This window comes from Molothrus aeneus, chromosome 13 (assembly GCF_037042795.1).
Source record: "Molothrus aeneus isolate 106 chromosome 13, BPBGC_Maene_1.0, whole genome shotgun sequence".
NCBI classification, from domain to species: Eukaryota; Metazoa; Chordata; class Aves; order Passeriformes; family Icteridae; genus Molothrus; species Molothrus aeneus.
In genome coordinates this window covers 3,167,970-3,191,325 of record NC_089658.1, presented here as the reverse complement: position 1 = coordinate 3,191,325, position 23,356 = coordinate 3,167,970, and the positions used below count along the sequence as shown (strand labels likewise).

Sequence of the window (23,356 nt, the reverse complement as noted above, 5' to 3'; positions counted from 1 at the left end):
TTCCCTCCCCCAATCCCAAAAGCGGCTCTGAAATTCCCTTTTCCTGCTTTTTCCCCCTCTTTTTTAATGGGATTTTTGGGTTTTCCCACTGCCATCCCTGAATCCCGGGATTCTGTGGGGCTGGGAAAGGAAAAATTTGGGAATTCTGGAGGGAATTTTGGGTTTTTTCATGGATTTGGGGATTTGTGGGAAAGGAAAGAGCCGGGATTTGCTCCCCTTGGATTTGGGATTCCTGGCCATGGAAAACTGGGAATTCTGGGACAACCTCAGCTGGAATTCCTTGGGATGAAATTCTGAGGGAGATTTGGGATTTGGGGTGATTCAAATCCTTGGATTTGGGAAAGAATTCCTGGCCCCAAATCCTCATGGATTCCTTCCCAATCCAGGGGTTTTTTTGGGATCATTCCTTGGGGGTTTTTGGTTGGGTTTTTTTTGGATCTTCCCTCAGTTTTCCTGGGATCCAGAGAGATTTTCATCCTAAAAACTCGGGAAGAGCCCAAATCCCAACCCTGGAGATGGGAATGAGGGAAAACCTCAGGAAAATCTGGGAAAACCCCAAAGAAATCTGGGATGAGGGAAAACCCTTGGAATTCCCAGAACTCCCAGAATTCCTGGGATTAAAACTCAGTTTTTAGGGAAAATGGGATGGGGAAAAAAACCTGGATTTGGTTCTTGAGAATTCCCAAAAACTCCTTCTCACATTTTTTCCCAGGAAATCAGAAATCCCCTTTTCCCTATGGAACCCACCCCCATTCCCAGATTTTTCTCCCTCTGGCTCCATCCCGAGGGATTTTTCCCCAAATCCCAAAGGGATCCCGGAGTTTCCTGGGGTGAGGAGAAGCCTTGAATCCAAGGATTTTCCCCCCTCAGCCCCAGAATTCCCGATATCTCCCTGACGCAGGAGCTCAGCCTCTGGAATTCCGGGAATTTCCGCAGTATTTTAAACACAGGGATAAAAAAAAAAAAAAAACTCCTAAAAAATCCCCAGGACTGGGGGATTTTGGGATGAGCAGAAAACCCCTGGAAGCAGCTGAGGGGTTGATGCTGATCCAGAAAATTTCTTGGGAATGCTGAGCCGGTTCCAGCTCCAAAACCCCTGGAATTCTTTTGGGATCAATGCCAGGAATTCCTCTTTGGGGCCGATTTTGGAAAAAAAAGGAAATCCCAAATCTGAGATTTTTCCAGGAAAAAGGGGGAGAGGGATTTTGGGTTTTGGGAAGAATGGAGCTGATGGAAAACTGGGAAAGGGGAGGTGGGGGGGAGTGGTGAGGAGGGACAGAAATTCCATTAAAACGCCGTTTTAAAAAATCCATTAAAAAGTTCCATTAAAAATTCCATTAAAAGAAATTCCATTAAAAATTCCGTTAAGAAAAAAAAAAAAAAAAAGAATTCCATTAAAAAATCCATTAAAATCCGGGATTGGAATAACAAAGGGCATGAAATGACCCCACCAAAAAAAAAAAAAAAAAAAAAAGGAAAATTTGGAATGAGCCTGGAAAACCCATGGGATTTATTCCAGGGAGTTTTCCCTGTTTTTCTCTTTTCCTTGGATGCAATGGAATGGGAAGAGTCGGGAGGGAGGAAAATGAAGGAATTTTTGGGGGTCTTGGTGATTCCCCATGATCCAAACTCAAATCCCATAATTTTGGCGGGGGGGGGGGGGAGGGGGGGGGGAGGATAGAACGAGGGATTTTCACTGGAATTTGGGATCCCGGAGCCTTGGGTGAGGATTTTTGGGAAAAGGGGGATAAACCAGGCTGTATCCCAAAAAACCTCGGGATTTGTGCATCCAGAGGGGTCTGGATCACCGGACACCCCAAAATTCCAGCTCCGGGAGCGAGGTCGGAGCCTCATTTTTTTGGGATAACACCCCCCCCCCCCCATCCCCAAATTCCTCATCCGAGGGGAGAGCAGCGCTCCGGGAGTTCTGGGGTTATCCCTGGAATTCGGGATCCCGGGAAAAGCGGAGCCTCTGCTCGCTCCTTATCAGCGCGGAGCCCAAACAATTCCCTGTGCCCGCGGCTCCGCGGCTCCTGCCGGGATAAACAATTCCCAAAAATCCTCCGGGAACGCTCATCCCGACCCCTCGCACCTCGGAAATGACGGGGGCGCGCTCAGGGGCGCCCTTGGAATTCCAAAGGGGGGGAGCTGGGCTCGTTCCCAGCGGGATATAAACCCGGGCTGGGGCTCCGAACCGGGAATCGCGGGCATTTTCCGGGATGCGCTCCCAAATCCGCCTCCTCCTGGCGCTGCTCTGCGCGGCCCCCGCGGCCTCGGCGCCTCCGCCCTGGCAGCCGGCATGGAGCGATCCCAATCCCAACCCCAATCCCAATGCCTGGGGCTGGGGGGACGAGCAGCCCCATTCCCATTCCCATTCCGGTTCCCATTCCCGGTGGGGCTCCCGGGCGCAGGTGCCGGTGGAAGTGCAGTGCCAGGAGGCGCAGCTGGTGGTGATCGTGCACCGGGACCTGTTCGGGAACGGCCGCTTGGTCAGCGCCGCCGAGCTCAGCCTGGGCCCCGCCGCCTGCAAACATTCCCGCCTGGATCCATCCCAGAAAACCGTCACCTTCAGCGCCGGCCTGCACGAGTGCGGCAGCACCGTCCAGGTGAGTCCCGCCTCTCATCCCGGCACTCCCAACCGGAATATTCCCACCGGGAGCGGCTCCCGGGGTTGTCCGGATCCCAGATTTAAGGGAAATCCAGGTGAGTCCCGTTCCCATCCCGGGATTCCGCTCCTATCCCGGGATTCCCACCGGGAGCGGCTCCCGGGGTTGTCCGGATCCCAGGTTTTTAGGGAGATCCAGGTAAGTCCTGTCCCGATCCCGGGATCCCGCCCGGGAGAGGCTCCAGGAGATCCCGGGGTGTCGGGGGAGATCCAGGTGAGTCCCGTTCCCATCCCGGGATTCCCACCGGGAGTAGCTCCTGGGTCCGTGCAAATCCCAGATTTAGGGAGGATCCAGGTGAGTCCCGTTCCCATCCCGGGATTCTGCTCGTATCCCGGGATTCCCACCTGGAGCGGCTCCCGCGGTGTCGGGAGAGATCCGGGTGAGTCCTGTCGGGATCCCGGAATTCCCACCGGGAGCGGCTCCCGGGATCGTGCGGATTCCCGAGTCCTTGTCCCGATCCCGGGATCCCGCCCCGATCCTGGGATTCCACCCGGGAGAGGCTCCAGGAGATCCGGAGGTGTCGGGGGAGATCCAGGTGAGTCCCGTTCCCATCCCGGGATTCCCACCGGGAGCGGCTCCGGGGCCGCGCCTGTTCCCGGTTTCACGGAGATCCAGGGGCTGGATCCGGGATCATTCCAGGGGAAGGAGGAGCCGTGATTTCCTGGGAATTTGAGCGGTTTTCCCGCAGCTTTTCCCATTCCTCTGGGAAAAGCCTCTTTTCCCTCAGGTTTAATTCAACTCCGTGGAAACTGTGGTTTCCCATCCCTTTTCCCTCTCTTCCACCCCATTTCCCCCCTTTTCCATCCCTTTTCCACCATTTCCATGAATTCTCCCAGCATTCCCAGTCAGCCCAGTGGTGCTGCTGGGATGAGGAGCGGCCTCTCCCACAGAATTCCCCACTTTTATTCTCAAATCACCCCGAATTCCCCAATTCCTTGGAATTCCCACTCACCCTGCTGACACCCCTGATTGGAGACCCATGGGATTCCTGGGTTTTATTCCCAGATTCCCTCATTTCTTTCAATTCCCTCATTTTCTGGGTTCCCTTTTCCCACAGAATTCCCGGTTTTCATTCCCAGGTCACCCCAGATTTCCTCATTCCTTCCAATTCCCACTCACTCAGGATTGAGGAACCCCTTTTTCCCCAAATTCCCAGTTTTTATTCCCAGATCACTCTGGATTCCCTCATTTCTTTCAATTCCTGCATTTTCTGCCTTCCCTTTTCCCACTGAATTCCTGGTTTTCATTCCCAGATCACCCCAGATTCCCTGATTTCTTCCACTTCCCATTCACTCTGGATTGAGGAACGCTTTTCCCACAGAATTCCCAGTGTTTATTCCCAGATTCCCTCATTCCTTCCACTTCCTGCTCACTCGGGATTGAGGAACCCTTTCCCCCTGGAATTCCCGGTGTTCATTCCCAGGTCACTCCGGATTCCCTGATTTACCGGACGCTCCTGAGCTACGATCCCAGCCCCGGCAGCAACCCGGCCATCGTGCGCAGCGACCCGGCCGTCATCCCCATCGAGTGCCACTACCCCAGGTGCCCGTCCCCATCCCCTCCCGCGCTCCCGGCATTCCCGGGAATCCCATTCCCATCCTGGGATCCCTTCCCAGCATTCCCAGGAATCCCATTCCCATCCTGGGATCCCATCCTGTGTTCCCAACATTCCCAGGAATCCCATCCTGGAATCCCTTCCTGGCATTCCTAGGAATCCCATTCCCATTCTGGGATCCCATCCCAGCATTCCCAGGAATCCCATTCCCATCCAGGGATCCCATCCCAGATTCCCAGTGTCCCCATTCCCATTTCCAATTCCCTTTTCCAGGTGGGATAACATCATGGGTCCCCATTCCCAGTGTCCCCATTCCTGTCCCAGCGTCCCCATTCCCATTCCCATTGTCCCCATTCCTATCTTGGTGTCCAAGCTCCGTTCCCAGTGTCCCCAGCATCCCATCCCACATTCCTGGGACTCCCAGATCCCATCCTGCATTCCTGGCATTCCCATTCCCATTCTGGGGTCCCGATTCCCACCCACTGTCCCCATTCCCAATGTCCCATTCCCATATCACAATTCCAATTCCCTTTTCCAGGTGGGATAACGTCACCAGCGGCTCCCCATTCCCAGTGTCCCCATTCCCAATTTCCCCATTCCCAGCATCCCCATTCCCATTGCCAGTGCTTCATTCCCATCCCAGTGTCCCCATCCTGATCCCATTCCCTTTTCCAGGTGGGATAACGTCACCCATGGCTCCTCATTCCCAGTGTCCCCATTTCCAATTTCTCCATTTCCTTCCCAATGTCCCCATTCTTGTCCCAGTGTCCTTTCCCAGTTTCCCAATTCCCAGTGTCCCCGTTCCATCCCAGTGACCCCATTCCCGATCCCACTCCCTTTTCCAGGCGGGGTAGCGTCTCCAGCGTCCCCATTCCCAGTGTCCCCATTCCATCCCAGTGTCCCCATCCTGATCCCATTCCTGACCCCATTCCCTTTTCCAGGCGGGATAACGTCTCCAGCGGCTCCATCCGTCCCACCTGGTCTCCCTTCAACTCCGCTCTGGCCTCCCAGGAGAAGCTCCTGTTCTCCCTGCGCCTCATGAACGGTGCGGGATCGGGGCCTTCCCACACTTCCCCTCCTTTCTCATCCCTTTTCCATCTCTTTTCTCCCTTCTCCATCCCCACTTTTCCCAACCTTTCCCCCATTTCTCCATCCCATTTCCCCATTTCTCCATCCCCTTTTCCCCCTTTTCCATCCCTTTCCCACCCCTTTTCCCCTTTTGGGGTTTGGGGTTGATCCCGTTGGGTTTTCCAGAGGACTGGAGCTCGGAGCAGGATTTCTCGGGGTTCCCCCTTTCCCATCCCTTTTCCCATTGGGTTTTCCAGAGGACTGGAGCTCCAAGTGGGATTTCTCGGGATTCCCCCTTTTCCACCCCTTTCCCACTTTGGGATCGCTTTGGGGTTGATCCCATTGGGTTTTCCAGAGGACTGGAGCTCTAAACAGGATTTCCTGGGATTCCCCCTTTCCCATCCCTTTTCCCATGGGGTTCTCCATAGGACTGGAAATCAGAGCGGGATCTCCCGGGACTCCCCCTTTCCCATCCCATTTCTCATTTTGGGCTCAGTTTGGGGTTGATCCCGTGGGGTTTTCCAGAGGACTGGAGCTCGGAGCGGGATCTCTCGGCGTTCCGCCTGGGGGACGTGCTGAACATCCAGGCCGAGGTGGGCGCCCACAGCCACGTCCCCCTGCGGCTCTTCATCGACTCCTGCGTGGCCACGCTGGGCCCCGGCGCGGGCACCGAGCCCCACTACGCCATCATTGACTTCAACGGGTGCGCCGGGCTGCCGGGGACACCTGGGGACACCTGGGGACACCTGGGGACACCTGGGGATGGTTTGGGGACATTTGGGGACATCTGGGGACACTTTGGGGTCTGGGGGACACTCAGGGGGTGATGAGCTCTCCTTGTCCCACGGCACCATCATCAACTTCAACAGGTGCGCTGGGGACATTTGATGACGTCTGGGGACAACTGGGGACATTTGGGGATGGTTTGGGGACATCAGGGGACGCTTAGGGGTTATGGGGAAGGTGGCAGCTCATCCTGCCCTGCTACGCCATCATCGACTTCAACGGGTGCGCCAGGGACACCTGGGGACATCTGGGGATGGTTTCAGGACATCTGGGGATGTTTGGGGACATTTGGGGCCACTTTGGGGTCTGGGGGACACCCAGGGACGTGGTGAGCTCTCCTCGTCCCACTACGCCATCATCGACTTCAATGAGTGCGCTGGGGACATTTGGGGACGTCTGGGGATGTTCGGGGATAATTTGGGGACATTTGGGGACAATTTGGGGTGAGGGACAGGGTCGGGGGTGGTGACACCTCACTGCACCATCACTGACTTCAATGGGTGGGTTGGGAACAGCTGGGGACACTTTGGGGTCAGGGACACAGTCGGGGTAGTGACACCTCGTCCCTCCCCACTGCTCCATCATCTCCTTCAATGGGTGAGTTTGGGGACTTTTGGGGACAATTTGGGGTCTGGGGGACACACAAGGGGTGGTGACTTCAATGAGAGAGCTGGGGACATTTTGGGGACATTTTCAGCTCTAGGAGGTGCTGAGCACTCGTCACTTCCCCAGCTGATGTGGGGACACTTGGGGACGCTGCAGTGCCAACCAGGGCTGTGTCCCCGCTGTCCCCGGGCTGTGACCCCGCTGTCCCCATGGTGTGACTCCGCTGTCCCCGGGGTGTGACCCCGCTGTCCCCACAGCTGCCTGGTGGACGGGCGCTCTGATGCCACCAGCTCGGCCTTTGTCACCCCCCGGCCGCGGCAGGACGTGCTGCGCTTCCAGATCGACGCCTTCCGCTTCGCCGGCGACCCCCGCAGCCTGGTAAGGCCCTGGGGACACCCTGGGGACACCCCGGGGACACCCCGCTGTCCCCAGCGCCACCCCGGTGGCCGCGCGGTGTCCCCAGCAGTGTCCTCTGGCACAGATCTACATCACGTGTCACCTGAAGGTGACACCGGCCGAGCAGAGCCCGGACGCGCTGAACAAGGCCTGCTCCTTCAGCAAGGCGCGCAACACGTGAGTAGTGTCACCTCTCTAGTGTCACCTCCCTGGTGGCGCCTCCATGGTGGCACCTCCCTGGTGGCACCTCCGTGGTGGCGCCTCCATGGTGGCATCGGCTGACGGTGTCACCTCCCTGTTGCAGCTGGGCGCCCGTGGAGGGGACAAGGGACATCTGCAGCTGCTGCGAGCTGGGCAACTGCGGCCGGAGGCCGGCGGAGCCCTGGAACGGCCACCGCTACCGGAGACACGACGGGGACGGTGAGGGGACAGTGTGGGGACAGCGTGGGGACAGCATGGGGACAGCGTGGGGACATGGGAACACTGGGGATACCAGGGACATGGGGGCATGGGGACAGGGGGACATGGGGACAGTGGGACATGGGGACATGGGTACTTGGGGACAGAGGGACATGGAGACAGGGGGACAGGGGGACATGGGGACAGTGGGACGGGGGGACAGTGGGACATGGGGACAGAGGGACATGGAGACAGGGGGGCAGCGGGACATGGGGACAGGGGGACATGGGGACTGTGGAGAGGGGATGATCCCTTCTCACTGTCCCTCACTGTCCCTTGTCCCCAGGTGCCACCTCCGAAGCTGATGTTGTCATCGGTCCCGTGCTGCTCTCAAGTGCCCAGCGTGGCCAGAGCCCTGAGGGCCACCAGGGTGAGTCCCTGAGGTGACACTGGGTGACACTGGGTGACACCGGGTTACACTGGGTGCACCAGGTGACACCAATGACACTGGGTGACACTGGGTGACACCGGTAACACCGGGTGGCACCCGGTGACAATCCCCGCTGCCCTCCGTGTCACTCGGTGTCCCTTGGCAGGCGCGGTGGCACCGCTGGCCCTGGGGACAGCGCTGGCCTGTGCGGTGGCCGGCGTGGCCGTGGCTGGAGCCGCGCTGGCCATCGGCCTCAGGCGCCGGAATTCCCCATGAACCCCGGAATGACCGACGGAAATCCCGATAAATCCCACAAGGACCGATGGAAATCCCAAGCAATCCCACAAGGACTGATGGAAGTCTTGATAAATCCCACAAGGACCAACAGAATTCCCAATAAATCCCACAAGGACTGATGGAAATCCCGATAAATCCCACAACCCGCGGTGTCCGAGGGGTCACTCTGGGAGGGAATCCCGGGAATGGGGTGGGGAGAGTGACCAGTTCTGTCCCAGGGTCCCCATTCCCATCCCAGTGTCCCCATTCCCATCCCAGTGTCCCCAGTCCCAGTGTCCCAAATCCCATTGTTCTCAATTCCAGTGTCCCCAATCCTGGTTGTCCCCAGTCCCAGTGTCCCTCTTTCCAATGTCCCCATTCAATCTCACTGTCCCCATTCCCAATGTCCCCATTCCCATTCCCAAAGTCCCCATTCCCATCCCAATGTCCTCAATCCAGTGTCCCCACTCCCAATGTCCCCAATCCCATTCCCAGTGTCCCCAATCCCAATGTCCCCAATCCAAGTGTCCCCATTCCCATTCCCACTGTCTCCATTCCCAACCCCATTCCCAGCCCAAAATTCCCAAATCCCAACTTCTGCTCTCTCCAGCAGGAAAAGAGAAAAAAATCCCTAAAAAAATTTATGGGATTTCCCTCCCCAAAATTCCCAGAACTCTTTCTTTCCCCCACTTGGGGACATTCCCAGAAATTCCCAAGGATTTGTAGGATCACGAGGATTTTATGGAGCATTTTGGGGGTCCCTGCTTTGATTCCAGCCTTGAATTCCCCTGGGAATGCCGGGAAAATTCGGGATAAAAACGATTCCCAAGAGTTCTTGTGGCTTCCCCGCTTTTTATTGGGAAAAGGGGGAACTTTGGGAACGCAGCGGAGCCACCTCGGGAACTTCCCAGGAAAGGGGATGGGTGATGCTCCTGGGGTTCTGCTGCTGTCAGGATCTGCAGGGAAAATGGGAAAATCCCAGAAAATTCCATGGGGAAGTAGGAAAAAACCCGACCCCAAATGGGCAAATCCCATAAAATTCCATGGGGGAGGAGGAAAATCCTAATTCCTAACCCAAATCCCAGAAAATTCCATGGGAAAGGGGAAAAAAACAACCCCAAATGGGCAAATCCCATAAAATTCCATGGGAAAGTAGGAAATTCCCAATTGAAACCCCAAATTCCAAAGAAAAGGAGCAAAATCCCAATTCCAAAAAAAAACCCATCCCAAAAGATCCCCAATGAAAAAAAAATCCCCATCCCCCAAAAATGGGGATTTTTTTGGGAATGGAATTTTTTGGGATTGGGATTTTTTTTGGATAGGAGTTTTTTGGTGATTTGGGTTTGTTTGGGATGGAGGATTTTTGGGATCAGGGTTTTCTGGGGTCAGGGTTTTTTTGAGATCAGTGTTTTTTGGGATGGATTTTTTTTGGGATTGGTGTTTTTTGGGATTGGGGTTTTTTTTGGGATGGAGTTTTTTGGGATGGGGCTTTATTTGGCTCATGGAGCTTTTGGGATTTTTTTTGTTTTGCAATGGGTTTTTTTTGGAATTGGGATTTTTTTTTTGGGATGAGGATTTTTTGGGATGGGTTTTTTTGGATGAGGGTTTTTTGGGTGGGGATTTTTGGAATGGGGTTTTTTGGGATGGAGTTGTTTTTGAAATTGGGGGTTTTTTTGGGATGGGGTTTTTTTGAATTGTTTTTTTTTGGGATTGGGGCTTTTTGGGATGGGCATTTTTTGGGATCGTGGTTTTTTTGATTTGGGTTTTTTTGGGCTCGGCTTTTTGGGGGTTTTTTTGGGATGGTTTTTATTTGGGCTCAGGAATTCCTTACTGGGAAATGCGGCAGTTGGAGGCGGACACGAAGCGCCCGGTGTAGTGGATGTGGCAGCGCACGACGTTGTTGGTGAAATCCGACTCCAGCACCAAATATTTGGGATTGACCTGGACCTGGGATGGGGAAAAAATCCGGGAAAAGGATCCCAGAAATCAGCAGGGAAAAAAAAAAACAGGGAAAATCGAGCGGGAATGGGGGAAAGGGAAAGAAATCCCAAAAGGGAAAAGGAGAATTAGGGGATATCCCAAAATAGGGAAAGGGAAGGGGAAAAAATCCCAAAAATAACAGGGAAAAGGAAACTACAAAAGAAAAATCCCAAAACAGAGAAAAGGAAAGAAAAAAATCCCCACAATAACCAGGGAAATGGGAAAATCAGGGGAGAAAATATCCCAAATATAACCAGGAAAAAGGGAAGGGGGGAAAATCCCCCAAAGTACCAGGGAAATGGGAAAATAGGGGGAAAATCCCAAAAAATAAACAGGAAAAATAAACAGGGGGGAAAATCCCAAAATAACCAGAGAAATGGGAAAATCAGGGGGAAGGGAATCCTAAAAATAACCAAGGACATGGGAAAATAAGGGAAAAAAACCAAAAAATAAACAGGAAAAAAGAAAGGAAAAGATCCCCAAAATAACCAGGGAAATGGGAAAATTGGAGGGGGAAAAATCGTAAAAATAACCAGGGAAATGAGAAAATCAGAGGAAAAAAAAACCAAAAAATAAACAGGAAAAAAAGAAGGGAAAAAATATCAAAAACCAACAGGGAAATGGAAAAATCAGGGAGAAAAATCCAAAGAATAAACAGGGAAAAGGTAAAATAAGGGGGGAAAAACCCATAAAAAATAAACAAAAAAAAATCACAAAAATGAAAAGGGAAAAGGGGAAATCACAGGGAAAAATCCCAAAAGAGGGAAAAGAGAAGGGAAAAATCCCAAAAAATCGAGAGGGAAAGGGAAATCAGGGGGAAAAACCCCTCAGAAAATAAACAAAAAATCCCAAAAATGAAAAGGGAAAAGGGAAAATCAAAGGGAGGAAGCCCCCAAAAAACAAACAAAAAAATTCCCCAAAATCAAGAAGGAAATGGGAAAATCAGGGCAAAACAAACAAACAAACAAACAAACAAACCCAAAAAAACCAAACCAAACCAAACCAAACCAAAAAATCCCCAAAAAATCAATAAGGAAATGGGAAATTTGGGGGGGAAAACTCAAAAAATAAACCAGGAACAGGCAAAATAAACAGAGGGGAAAAAAGAGAGGGAAATGGGAAAATCAGGGTGAAAAAAACCCCAAAAAATCAATAGGGAAGGGGAAATCAGGGAAAAAACCATCAGAAAATAAAGAAAATATCCCCAAAAATGAAAAGGAAAATCGGGGGGGGGGGGGGGGGGCAAAAAATAAACAAAAAATCCCAAAAAAAATCAAGAGGGAAAGGGAAAAAAGGCAGGAAAATCACCCTAGAAAAAACTACCAGGAGTGGGAAAAACCCGATCTGGGCTGGAATTGGGATTTTCCAGCCCAAAATGTCCCCAGATGTCCCCAGATGTCCCCAACCTTGAGGATGTAGTTCCCCGGGGGGACGTCGGTGATGTCGATCCACTGGCAGTCGATGTCGGCGTTGTAGGTGTCGTAACAGCCTGGGCTGAGCCCCTGCAGGGGGAAAATGGGGTGAGAAATGGGGAAATTGGGCAAAAATGGGTGGGAAGGGAGAAAAAATGGGAAAATGAAAAAAAAAGGGAGAAAAAAGGTGAAAAAATGGGGGAAAAAATGGGGAAAAAATGGGGAAAAATGAGGGAGAAAAGGGAACCCTCGGGTGTCGCAACAGCCCAGGCTGAGCCCCTGCAGGGGGAAAATGGGGTGAGAAATAAAGAAATTGGGCAAAAAATGGGGAGAAATGGGGAAAAAGGGAAAAATTAGGAAAAAATGTAAAAAGGGAGAAAATTGTTGAAAAAATTAGGAAATGGAGGGGAAAAATGGGTGGGAAAGGGACCCTGTAGGTATTGTAACAGTCTGGGCTGAGCCCCTGGGGGGGAAACGGGGTGAGAAATGGGGAAATTGGGCAAAAATGGGGGGAAAAGGGAGAAAAATGGAAAAATGAAAAAAAAAGGGAGAAAAAAGATGAAAAATGGGGGGGAAATGGGGAAAATGAGGGAGAAAAGGGAACCCTTGGGTGTTGTAACAGCCTGGGCTGAGCCCCTGCACAGGGGGAAATGGGGTGAGAAATGGGGAAATTGGGAAAATGGGGAAAAAGGGGGAAAAATGGGAAAAAAGGGGGGAGAATGGAAAAAAAAAAGGAGAAAAAAGGTTAAAAATGGGGAAAAAGGGGGAAAAATGGGGAAAAATGGGGGAGAAGGGAACCCCTTTGTCCTCTCAGTGTCACCTGGGTCTGGGCGGTGCAGGCACAGTGCCACAAATGGGGACAAAAGGGACCAAAAGGGACCAAAAGGGACAAAAAAATGGAGAAAATGGGACAAAAAAGGGACAAAAGGTGCAAAAAGTGACAGAAGTGACAAAGGGTGCTGTCCCCGCGGTGTCACCTGGGTGTGGGCAGTGCAGGCCCAGTGCCACAAATGGGGACAAAAGGGACCGAAAGGGACAAAAGGGCCAAAAAAGGGAGAAAACCAGGAGATGAAAGGGACGAAAAGGGACCGAAAGTGACAGAGGTGCCAAAGGCCATCGTCCCCTGGTGTCACCTGGGTGTGGGCGGTGCAGGCGTAGCGCTTGAGGTGGCCGAAGTCGCAGGTGGTGTCCTCCAGGCAGAAGCTGGCCTTGTGTCCCTCGGCCACCCGGCGGCCCGAGGTGACATCCAGCAGGTCATAGTGGCTGAACTCCGCCATGCTGTGGTAGTGCCTGGGGACACCAGGGGGACACCGTGGGGACACCGTGAGGACAGGCTGGGGACACCAGGGGGACACCAGGGGGACATCCAGCAAGCCATAGTGACTGAACTCCGCCATGCTGTGGTAGTGCCTGGGGACACCGTGGGGACACCGTGGGGACAGGCTGGGGACACCATGGGCACACCACGGGGACACTTTGGGGACAGGCTGGGGACACCATGGGCACACCACGGGGACACAAGGGGGACATCCAGCAAGCCATAGTGACTGAACTCCGCCATGCTGTGGTAGTGCCTGGGGACATGGGGACACCATGGGGACACTGTGGGGGCACCGTGGGGACACCATGGGAACAGGCTGCGGACACTCAGGGGACACTTTGGGGACACTCTGGGGACAGTCAGGGGACAGTGGGGACACCTAGGGGGACAATCAGGAGACAGTCAGGGGACAAGCTATGGGATAAATTGGGGGGGGGACATTCAGGGGACATTCAAGGGGACACTCAGGGGACAGTGGGGGCACCCAGGGGACATTCAGAGGAATAATCAAGGGACACTCTGGGGACAGTCAGGGGACATCCAGCAGGTCATAGTGGCTGAACTCTGCCATGCTGTGGTAGTGCCTGGGGACACCAGGGGGACACTGTGGGGACATTCAGAGGACAATCAGGGCAATGGGGCAATCATGGGGACAGTGAGGGGACAGTCATGGGGAGAGGCAGGGACAACCAAAGGAATATCTGGGGACAATCAGGGGACAATCAGGGGACATCCAGCAGGTCATAGTGGCTGAACTCCGCCATGCTGTGGTAGTGCCTGGGGACGTGGGGACACCATGGGGACAGGTTGGGGACATTCAGAGGACAATTGGGACAATCAGGGGACAATCAGGGGACAGTCAGGGGACAAGCAATGAAATAATCAGGGGGACAGTGAGGGGACACTCAGGGGATAATAGGGGGACAGTAGGGGACAACCAGGTGACATCCAGGGTCGTAGTGGCTGAACTCCACTGTGCTGTGGTAGTGCCTGGGGACACCATGGGGACACCGTGGGGACAGGCTGGGGAGCCCTGGGGACACTCAGTGGTGGCAGCTGTGCCACTGCCACCACCATGAATGGTGGCACTGGGGACAAAGAGCTGAAGGGAGACCCCAAAACGAAGCCACCCAATGGGGAAACGCCACCAAAGGCCCTGGAGCTGCCACTGTGCTGGGTGCTGGGGACAGCTGGGGACACTCACTGGTGGCAGCTGTGCCACTGCCAGCGGTGGCGGGGCTGGCTGGGCAGGAAGTCGGCCGTGCCCTGGTTCTTGACGCGCTGCGGGAAGCGCAGCAGCACCCGCACGTCGTAGTCGGTGGCCTCGGCCGCGTACGCCGTGCTGGGGACGGGGACAGGGACAGTGGTGGCACTGCTGGCACTGCCCTGGCCCCTCCCTTCAGGGGGAATTCCCCTTTCTGCAGGGAATGCCCTCCCGTGGAAAGGAAGGGATAAAGGGAGGAAATTCTGGGCTTCTTCCCAGTGCCTTTTCCTTTTCCTTTTCCTTTTCCTTTTCCTTTTCCTTTTCCTTTTCCTTTTCCTTTTCCTTTTCCTTTTCCTTTTCCTTTTCCTTTTCCTTTATCTTTTCCTTTCCTTTGCCTTCTCTTCCCTTCCTTTCTCCCTTTTCCCTTTTCTCTTTTCCCTTTTCCATTCCCTTTTTCCCTTCTGTTTTTCCCCTTTTTCTTCCCCCTTTTTTTTCCCTTTCCCCCCTTTTTTCTTACCCCTTTTTTCCCCTTTTTCTTTTCCCCTTCCCTCCCCTCCACCCTTCACTTCCCTCTTCCCTTTTCCCCCTTTTTCCCATTTTCCCCGTCCCTCCTCCTCCCTCTCCCTCATCAGCACCTCCCCCTTCTCCATCCCCAGCCTCACCCTCTCTCCCCCGGGGTATCCCCCTCTCCCCCTCATCCCAGGATTCCCTCTGTCCCCAATCTCTCCCTCATCCCAGGACCCTCTCTCCCCTCCCTTCACCCCCATCTCGCCCCATCCCTTCCTTCCCAAAGTTTCCCCATTTCCCGCTCACCCCAGCCCCCCTTCACCCCCCTCCTTCCCCCCTTTTCTCCCCATATCCCCCAACCCCAGAGCGCTCCCATTCCTGGGAATCCTTTCTCTCCCATTCCTGGGAATCCTCCCTCTGCCATTCCCAGAATCCTTTCTGGCATCTCGGGAATCCTTTCTCTCCCATTCTCAGAATCCCATCCCGCATTCCCGGGATCCCATCCCTCCCATTCCCATATCCCATGTCCCATATCCTGTATCCCATATCCCATATCCCGTATCCCGTGTCCCATATCCTGTATCGTGTATCCCATATCCCATATCCCGTATCCCATGTGCCATATCCTGTATCCCATATCCCATATCTCATATCCCGTGTCCCATATCCTGTATTGTGTATCCCATATCCCATATCCCATATCCCGTATCCCATATCCCGTATCCTGTATCCCATGTCCTGTATCCTGTATCCCATATCCCATATCCCGTATCCCATATCCCATATCCCATGTCCCGTATCCTGTCTCTCCTGTCTCCCCCTGTGTCCCGTACCCATATTCCGTATCCCATGTTCCATATCCCATATCCCATATCCCGCATCCTATATCCCAGGTCCCATATCCCATATCCCATATCCCATACCCCATGTCCCATATCCCATATTCCCATCCCCCCTGTATTCCCGTTTCCCACGTCCTGTGTCCCCAGTGTCTGTGTGTCCGGTGTCGGTGTGTCGGTGTGTCGGTGTGTCCGCATGTCCGTGTGCCGGTGTGTCCATGTGTCTGTGTGTCCATGTGTCCGTGTGTCGGTGTGTCCGTGTGTCGGTGTGTCAGTGTGTCCGTGTGTCGGTGTGTCCGTGTGTCGGTGTGTCCGTGTGTCCGTGTGTCCGTGTGTCAGTGTGTCGGTGTGTCCGTGTGTCCGTGTGTCCGTGTGTTGGTGTGTTGGTGTGTTGGTGTGTCCGTGTGTCGGTGTGTTGGTGTGTCCGTGTGTCCCTGTGTCCCTGTGTCCGTGTGTCAGTGTGTCCGTGTGTCAGTGTGTCCGTGTGTCAGTGTGTCCGTGTGTCCGTGTGTCCGTGTGTCGGTGTGTCGGTGTGTCCGTGTGTCGGTGTGTCGGTGTGTCCGTGTGTCCGTGTGTCCGTGTGTCGGTGTGTTGGTGTGTCCGTGTGTCCCTGTGTCCCTGTGTCCGTGTGTCCGTGTGTCCGTGTGTCAGTGTGTCCGTGTGTCGGTGTGTCCCTGTGTCCCTGTGTCCGTGTGTCGGTGTGTCCGTGTGTCCCTGTGTCCGTGTGTCCGTGTGTCCGTGTGTCGCACCTGGCCAGGCAGCGCTCCTCGGCGGCGCAGCGCAGTGAGTACAGGTGAGCTCTCTGCACGTACGTGGAGGCCTGAACGTAATTGGGGTCCGGGACCAGGTCCGGGAGACCTGCGGGAAACGGGATCGGGATTAGGGAAATCTGGGATTGGGGACAGTGATTGGGGAACAGGGACTGGGGACAGGGACTGGGGACATCTGGGACCAGGTCCGGGAGACCTGTCAGGAAACAGGATCAAGACTGGGGAAATCTGGGATTGGGGAAATCTGGGATCAGATCTGAGACCTGATGGGAAACAGGATTGGGATTGGGAACAGGGATTGGGGAAATCTGGGATCAGATCTGAGACATGCTGGAAAACAAGATCGGGATTGGGAACAGGGATTGGGAACAGGGATTGGGGAAATCTGGGATCAGATCTGAGACATGCTGGAAAACAAGATCGGGATTGGGAACAGGGACTGGGGACAGGGATTGGGGACATTGAGGATCAGATCAGGGAGACCTGCTGGGAAATGGGAATGGGTTTGGGAACAGGGATGGGGGAAATCCAGGACCAGGTCTGGGAGATCTGCCGGAAAACGGGATTGGGATTGGGATCAAGGACTGGGGACAAGGATTGGGAACAGGAACTGGGGGACAGGGACTGGTGACATCCCCAGGGGACGCAGCTCCTGGAGGCCCTGACATTTGGGATCTGGGATCAGATCCGGGACACCTGCTGGGAAAATGGGTTCATCATTGGGGACAGGGATTGGGGACACCCAGGATCAGATCTGGGGACCTGAGGGACCACAGGGACATCCCCTGGGATTGGGGACACAGCACTGCAAGGCCTGGGCACATTGGGGATCTGGGAATGACCATGAGGACATCCCTGTGGACAGGGACTGGGGTCATGTTTTCCCTGGTTTTCCCCATTTCCCCCAATTTTCCCCCATTTTTCCCCCAGTTTTCCCCATTTTTCCTTGTTTTTTAGCGTTCTCTCTCATTTTCCCCCATTTTCCTGTTTTTTTTCCTCTTTTACCCCATTTTTCCCCTTTTTCCCTGTTATTCTCTGTTTCTCCCTATTTTATCACTGTTTTCCCCCTTTTATCCCCATTTTTCCCCATTTTCCTCTGGTTTTCCCCATTTTGCCCTGGTTTTCCCCTTTGTCCCTCTTTCCCCCATTTTCCCTGTTTTCCCCAGTTTTCCCCCATTTCCCCCCATTTTTTTCCACATTTTTCCCCATTTTCACCCATTTTCCCCAGTTTTCCCCCCACTTTTCTCTGTTTTTCCCCAGTTTTCCCCATTTTTCCCCATTTCACCCATTTTCCCCTGTTTTTCCCTGGAAAGGAGAACAATGCCTCCTTGTTTCTGGGCCTGCCTTCCCAGGAGGGATCACGTCATTCCTTTGGAGCTCATTTCCTGCCCCATTCCCGCTGATGTAATTCCCGGGGGGACCCAAAAACAACGGGGAGAGCTCGGAAAAAACTTCTCCCCCATCCCTTAAAAAAATTCCTAACAAAAAAACTCCATGGAAAACCACCCTGGGCCAGCCAAGGAAAAGTTTTTCATCCTTTCAGAATTTTTTTCTCTCCCTGCTGTTGTTTATTCCAAGGAATTCTTGGAAGCTCTGGAGAGAAATCCGACTCCGGGACCAACGGGGAGTTTTATGGGATTTGGATTTTCCCCTTTCCCGCTGGATTCTGCCCTGCGATGGCCCCGTTGTTTTTATAGGATCTCACTCCTCCTTCTTGGGGTCAAACCTCTGGAATTCATGGGATATCGGGATCCCCACCTCTGGAATTGTCCCCATCCCACCCCAAATTCCGGGGGCTTTTGCTGAGGCTTCCCAAAAATCCAGGGAAAATCGGCCCCCAGATCGGGACAATCCCATTGGGAAAAGGTTTTCGGTTTTCCCACCCGGCCCCTCAGCAATCCCGGGAGCTGCCAGAGGAGAATTCCGTCCATTCCTGGGGAAAATCGGGATCATGGTCCCTGTTTGTGCAGGTGTACGGGATCAGCGGGAAAATCCCACAGGGAGAATCCCATGGAAAAGTGGGAGCAGGGGAGGCTGGGAATGGAAGGAGTGGAAACGGGGACGGCCGGAGAGACCAAGGGGATTCCAGCTTCCCATCCCATCAATCCCATCCCAATCCCATTCTCAATCCTAATTCCAATTCCATTCACAGTCCCAATCCCATCCCAGCAATCCCAATCCCATCCCAATCTCAATTCCAATCTCATCCCATCCCATCCCAATCCTATCAATCCCAATCCCAATCCCAATCCCTCCTCCATCCCCACAGAATCCCGGGATTCCCAGCCCCCAGAACCACCCCAATCCCAAATTTGACCCCACTAAAGGGAGACTTTCCTGGGAATTCTGACACTTCCCGGCCCATCCGGGGCTGACACCAAACTCCCACTTGGTGGAACCCAAATCCGCAGCATCCCATGGAATTCCCAAATCCCTCTTTCCTTCCAAATCCAACCCTGGGGACCCAATCCATGGGGTCAGGGGGAAAAACCCTCCTGGAGATGGGATTGGGGTTGGGAAAGCACTGGGGATGGGATCAGGGTTGGAATCGGGATGAGGACCCCCTGGAGATGGGATCAGGATCAGGATTGGGGTGTGGAACTCCAGGAAGTGGGATTTGGGCGGGGATTGGGGCCAGGAAATTTTGGAGATGGGATTTGGGTTGGGATCAGGGTGAGAGAACCCCTGGAGATGGGACTGGAGATCAGGAAGCTCCCGGAGATGGGATCCAGGTGGGGATTGGGATGAGGAAACCCCTGGAGATGGGATCTGTGTTGGGATTGGGGTCAGGAAGATTTTGGAGATGGGGTCAGGGTTGGGATCAGGATGAGGAATCCCTGGAGATGGGATCAGGATGAAGAAACCCCCTTGAAATGGAATCGGGTTTGGGATCTGGGTGGGGAAAACTTTTGGAGTCTGGATCCCTTTCCCTTCCCCACCCCCTGGAGCTGCTCCCGTCCCTCCCACCTCTGGATCAGGCCTGGAATTTTCCCAGCCCCTGTTCCCAGATTTCCCCAGGCCCCCAGTCCCCCAGGAACCCCGAGAATTCCCCGCTGGAACCAGCGGGATCGGATTCCTTCCTTCATTAACCCCGGCCGGGGGCCGGCAATGCCGAACATTCCTGGCGGATCCGGCCGGGATTAGGAGGCTCCCGAGGAGCTTTGGCCGAGGAATTAATCATTAATAATTAATAATTAACAATTAACACCGGATCCGGCGCCAGCCATCGTTTGCTCCAATTAGGATCCCCGGGAGGTGACAGGGAGGTGACAACATTCCCAAAACACCACGAGTGACCCGGAATTTGAGGGGATCAGCTGGATTCCCGTGAAATTTCTCCAAGAAAAGGGGGAAGCTCCGGGAATTTGGGTGTCCAGAATTCCCTGGCGGAGCCACTCGCGGGATCCTGGAAGGACATGGACGCTGCCAACGGGGAATTTGGCTGGAATCCTTCCCAGGGAATTTGGCTGGAATTTTTGCCAGGTCATCAGCAGGGCAGCTGTCCTTGAGTGTCCCTCCAGAGCCTTGGGAATTCTGGCATTCCCTGAATGTGTTCCCAAATCCCTCCCATCATCCACCCCTCATGCCCCATTCCCAGCTTCTCTGCAATCTCAAAAATCCCCATTCCCGAGTTTTTCCTGCAGCATTCCCCCCTCTGTTTGTATAGGGCAGGGCTGGGCCCTTCCCACCACCCCAAATCCTCTGGGATGGCTTTTCCCAGAAAACTGGGATGGGACTGGGCAGGGCACGGGGTCAGGCTGGGATGGGATTCCCGAGGGATGGGTTGGGAGTGGCTCCGAGGGCTCGAAAACTCTTGGAAAGCTCAGCCCAAATCCATGGGATTTTATCGGGATGGGGAGGGAGCAACCCCTGAGTGACCCTGGAGTGACAGGAGCACGGATCCGTCTGTCATTCCCAAAAATCTGGGAATGGAGCGTGTCCTGGCTGGGATAACCAGGATCCAGCCCTGTCCCATCCCAAATATCCCATGGAAAAATGGGATAAACACCCCATGGATAACCAGGATCCAGCCTTGTCCCATTCCAAATACCCCAGGGATAACCATGGGATCCACAGGATCCAGACCTTCCCATCCCATGGAAAACCCAAATATCCCATGGATAACTGGGATAAACACCCCATGGATAACCGGGATCCAGCCCCATCCCATCCCAAACATCCCAGGGATAACCAGGATCCAGCCCTGTCCTATCCCAAATATCCCATGGAAAAATGGGATCCAGCACGGAGTTACCTGGGACAGGCCCCAGGAATGCCCTAGGACACAGCACAACCCCATCCCACAAATTTGGGATGCCCTGGGACACAGCACAGCCTTATCCCAAAATTATGGGATGACCAGGAAAATGGCACAGCCCCATCCCACAAATTTGGGATTACCTGGAACACAGCCCAACCTCATCCCTCAAATTTGGGGTGCCCTGGGACACAACCTCATCCCAAAATTATGGGATGAGCCTGGATACGGGCCAGCCCCCCGAGCGGGCCCTGCTCCTGCCCTCCCCGTTCCCATCATTCCCAAACTCCCTGTGGCGAGTCCCGGGAATTCTGCCCATCCCAAGGGAACCCCAAGGAAACCCCAAACTCACCTCTGGCCCCAAAGCTGGGCCTGTAGACGCTGCCCACGCTGAGCCGGGCTTGGCTGTCGGGCACGGCCTGAGGAATTTCGGGAATGAAGGGCTCGGGATGAGCGACCCCAAAGGATTCGGGCGCCCGGAACGGCGGCTGCGCCTCGTGGGGCGGGAACTGCGCCCCAAATCCCAGATTTTCCATGGATCCCATCCCGGTTTGCGCCTCGGGGCCGCCGTCGTGGTAAAGGCTGTGGGAGTAGCGGCGATCCAGCGGCACTCCCGCCGCTCCGTAGGGCTGCGGCTCCTCCCCGAAATCCTCGGGAAGCGCGCGGGGCTGCAGCGGGAACGCCGCCCCCGTCCCTGTCCCCATCCCTGTCCCCATAGGCGTCCCCATAGGGGTTCCCATCCCTGTCCCCATAGGGGTCCCCATCCCTGTCCCTATCCCTGTCCCCATCCCTGTCCCCATAGGGGTTCCCATCCCTGTCCCCATCCCTGTCCCCATAGGCGTCCCCATAGGGGTTCCCATCCCTGTCCCCATAGGTGTCCCCATCCCCGTTCCCATCCCTGTCCCCATCCCTGTCCCCGCCGCCACCGCGCTCCGCGACGCGGGGACACCCTCGGGGCGCTCCCCGTGCGGTGCCACCCCCGCGGCGACAAAGGGCGGCTGTCCCGCCACCCCCGCGGCGACAAAGGGCGGCTGTCCCGCCGAGGCGAAGGCGAACGACGACACGGCCACCCCCGAGGCTGTCGCCTGCCGCCCGCGCGCCGCTTGTCGCCGCTGTCCCGCCGCGCCGCCGTCGCCCAGCGCTCCGTCCCGCCAGTTGGGCGGCACCTGGCCGAACCCGAAGGGATGTCGCGCTTGTCCCCGCACTGTCCCCGAGGCGGGCGCCTGGCGGCGGACGCTGCCGGCCGTCCCCGCTGTCCCCGCTGTCCCCGCGGTGCCCGCCAGCCACAGGCGGCTGCCCGGGGGCCGCTCCTGCCCGGCGGGCACGAACTCGGCGCCGCTGTTGAGCAGGCTGTAGAGCCGCCCGTTGTTCTCCCACTGGATCAGCTGCCGCCACGGCTCCTGCGCCGCCGCCAGCAGCAGCAGCGCGGCCCAGAGCGCCCCGCGCCGCCACAGCCCCGCCGCCATCGCCGCCGGATGGCCCCGTGCGGCTGCACCGCCGCTGGCACCGCCGCTGGCACCGCCGCTGGCACCGCCGGCCGGGCAGCGCCGCTCGGGCCCGTCCCGCTCGGAGCGCGCCGGGAGCGCGGGGCCGGCAGCGCCTCCTCCTCCTCCTCCTCCTCTCCCTCCTCCTCTTTTTCCTTCTCCTCCTCTTTTTCCTTTTTTTCCTCTCCTTTTCTTCCTTCTCCTTCTCCTTCTCCTTCTCTTTCTCCTCTTTTTCCTTCTCCTCCTTTTGCAAGCCTTCCTCCCTCCACTTCCTTCTCCTCTCCTCCTCCTCCTTTTCCTTCTCCTCCTCCTCTTTTTCCTCCTCCTCCTCCTTCTCCTCCTTTTCCTTCTCCTCCTTTTCCAAGCCTTCCTCCCTTCTCCTCCTCCTCCGACCCCGCCTCCTCCTCCTCTTTTTCCCCCTCCTCCTGTCCCTCCTCCTCCTTCTCCTTTTCCAAACCTTCCTCCCTCTCCCTCGTCTCCCTCCTCTTTTTCCTTCTCCTCCTTCTCCTCTTTTCCCAAGCCTTCCTCGTCCTCGTCCTTCTCCTCCTCCTCTCCCTTTTCCTCCTCTTTTTCCTTCCCCCCCTTTTCCGAGCCTTCCTCCCTCTCCCTCTCCCTCTCCCTCCTCCTCCTCCAGGAGGAATTCTGCTGGAATTCGCGGGATTCGCTCCAAGGCTTCGCTCCCAGAGCGGTTCCCGCACTCCGGAAGTGCATCCAGGCGGAAAAAAAAACTTGGAATTTTCACTTTTCCCCACTTTTTGAATCGCGGAGTGATTCCCGGAGTGAATTTTGGGTGGAATTCCTCGGGATTCAGTCCCGGGAAGCGCCTCCAGAGCGGGTCCTACCCTCCGGGAGAGGGCGGGAATTGCATCCAGCTGGGATTAAAAAAGTGGAATTTCCCTTTTCCCCGCTTTTTGAACCCTTCAAGGATCCCTTTTCCCGCCCAATTCCCACCACTTCCCGATTTTCCCGAGAAAAGCCCCTTCCCCAAGGATAACCCTGCCCAAAAATGGGATTTTCTCCCAAATTTTGCCTCTTCGGGGCCACTTGGAGTTTTCTCCCTGGATATTAAATCCTGAATTATGGCAGAGAACGCCTGGAATTAAACAGGAATTTGGCTGGAAACTCATTCTTATTTTTTTGGGGATGTTGAATAAAAAATGGGATTCGAGGAGGGAATCCCCAAACCCCGTGGTTGGTGGGACCCCAATCCCCTCTGGATCCCCCAAAAATTCCAGGGTTTTTCTCTAGGAATCCTGGAGTTGATGGAGCAGGGCGGGATGGAACTCTGGGACAATTCCCAAATCCCAAACCCAAAATCCCGGATCCCAAATACGCAATTCTCAAATCCCAATCCCCAAACCCCTGATCCCAAATCCTGGATTCCAGATCCTAAACCCCA

The 23,356-nt window shown here is 55.0% G+C and overlaps 3 protein-coding genes across 3 annotated transcripts; 1 reads left to right on the top strand and 2 right to left on the bottom strand.

Annotated features, from left to right (window-relative positions):
• The first annotated feature begins 2,078 nt into the window (after positions 1-2,078).
• Positions 2,079-8,322, top strand: LOC136562255 (zona pellucida sperm-binding protein 3-like). The gene is made up of 9 exons (XM_066558975.1): positions 2,079-2,606; positions 4,090-4,208; positions 5,163-5,266; positions 5,815-5,992; positions 6,939-7,059; positions 7,163-7,254; positions 7,382-7,497; positions 7,823-7,906; positions 8,073-8,322. Exons 1-9 carry the CDS (start codon positions 2,220-2,222, stop codon positions 8,180-8,182), a joined length of 1,311 nt encoding a protein of 436 aa, XP_066415072.1. The 5' UTR covers positions 2,079-2,219; the 3' UTR covers positions 8,183-8,322.
• Positions 8,323-9,014: 692 nt separating this feature from the next.
• LOC136562256 (protein-lysine 6-oxidase-like) lies at positions 9,015-21,209 on the bottom strand. The gene is made up of 7 exons (XM_066558976.1): positions 20,826-21,209; positions 16,195-16,303; positions 14,100-14,237; positions 12,708-12,864; positions 11,569-11,664; positions 10,014-10,129; positions 9,015-9,138 (listed from the first exon to the last, which is right to left on the bottom strand). Exons 1-7 carry the CDS (start codon positions 21,199-21,201, stop codon positions 9,132-9,134), a joined length of 999 nt encoding a protein of 332 aa, XP_066415073.1. The 5' UTR covers positions 21,202-21,209; the 3' UTR covers positions 9,015-9,131.
• Positions 21,210-21,245: 36 nt separating this feature from the next.
• Positions 21,246-21,939, bottom strand: LOC136562296 (lysyl oxidase homolog 1-like). Its single transcript, XM_066559039.1, has 2 exons — positions 21,400-21,939; positions 21,246-21,251 (listed from the first exon to the last, which is right to left on the bottom strand). The coding sequence occupies exons 1-2, from the start codon at positions 21,937-21,939 to the stop codon at positions 21,246-21,248; spliced, it is 546 nt and encodes a 181-aa protein (XP_066415136.1).
• Between the last annotated feature and the right edge of the window lie 1,417 nt (positions 21,940-23,356).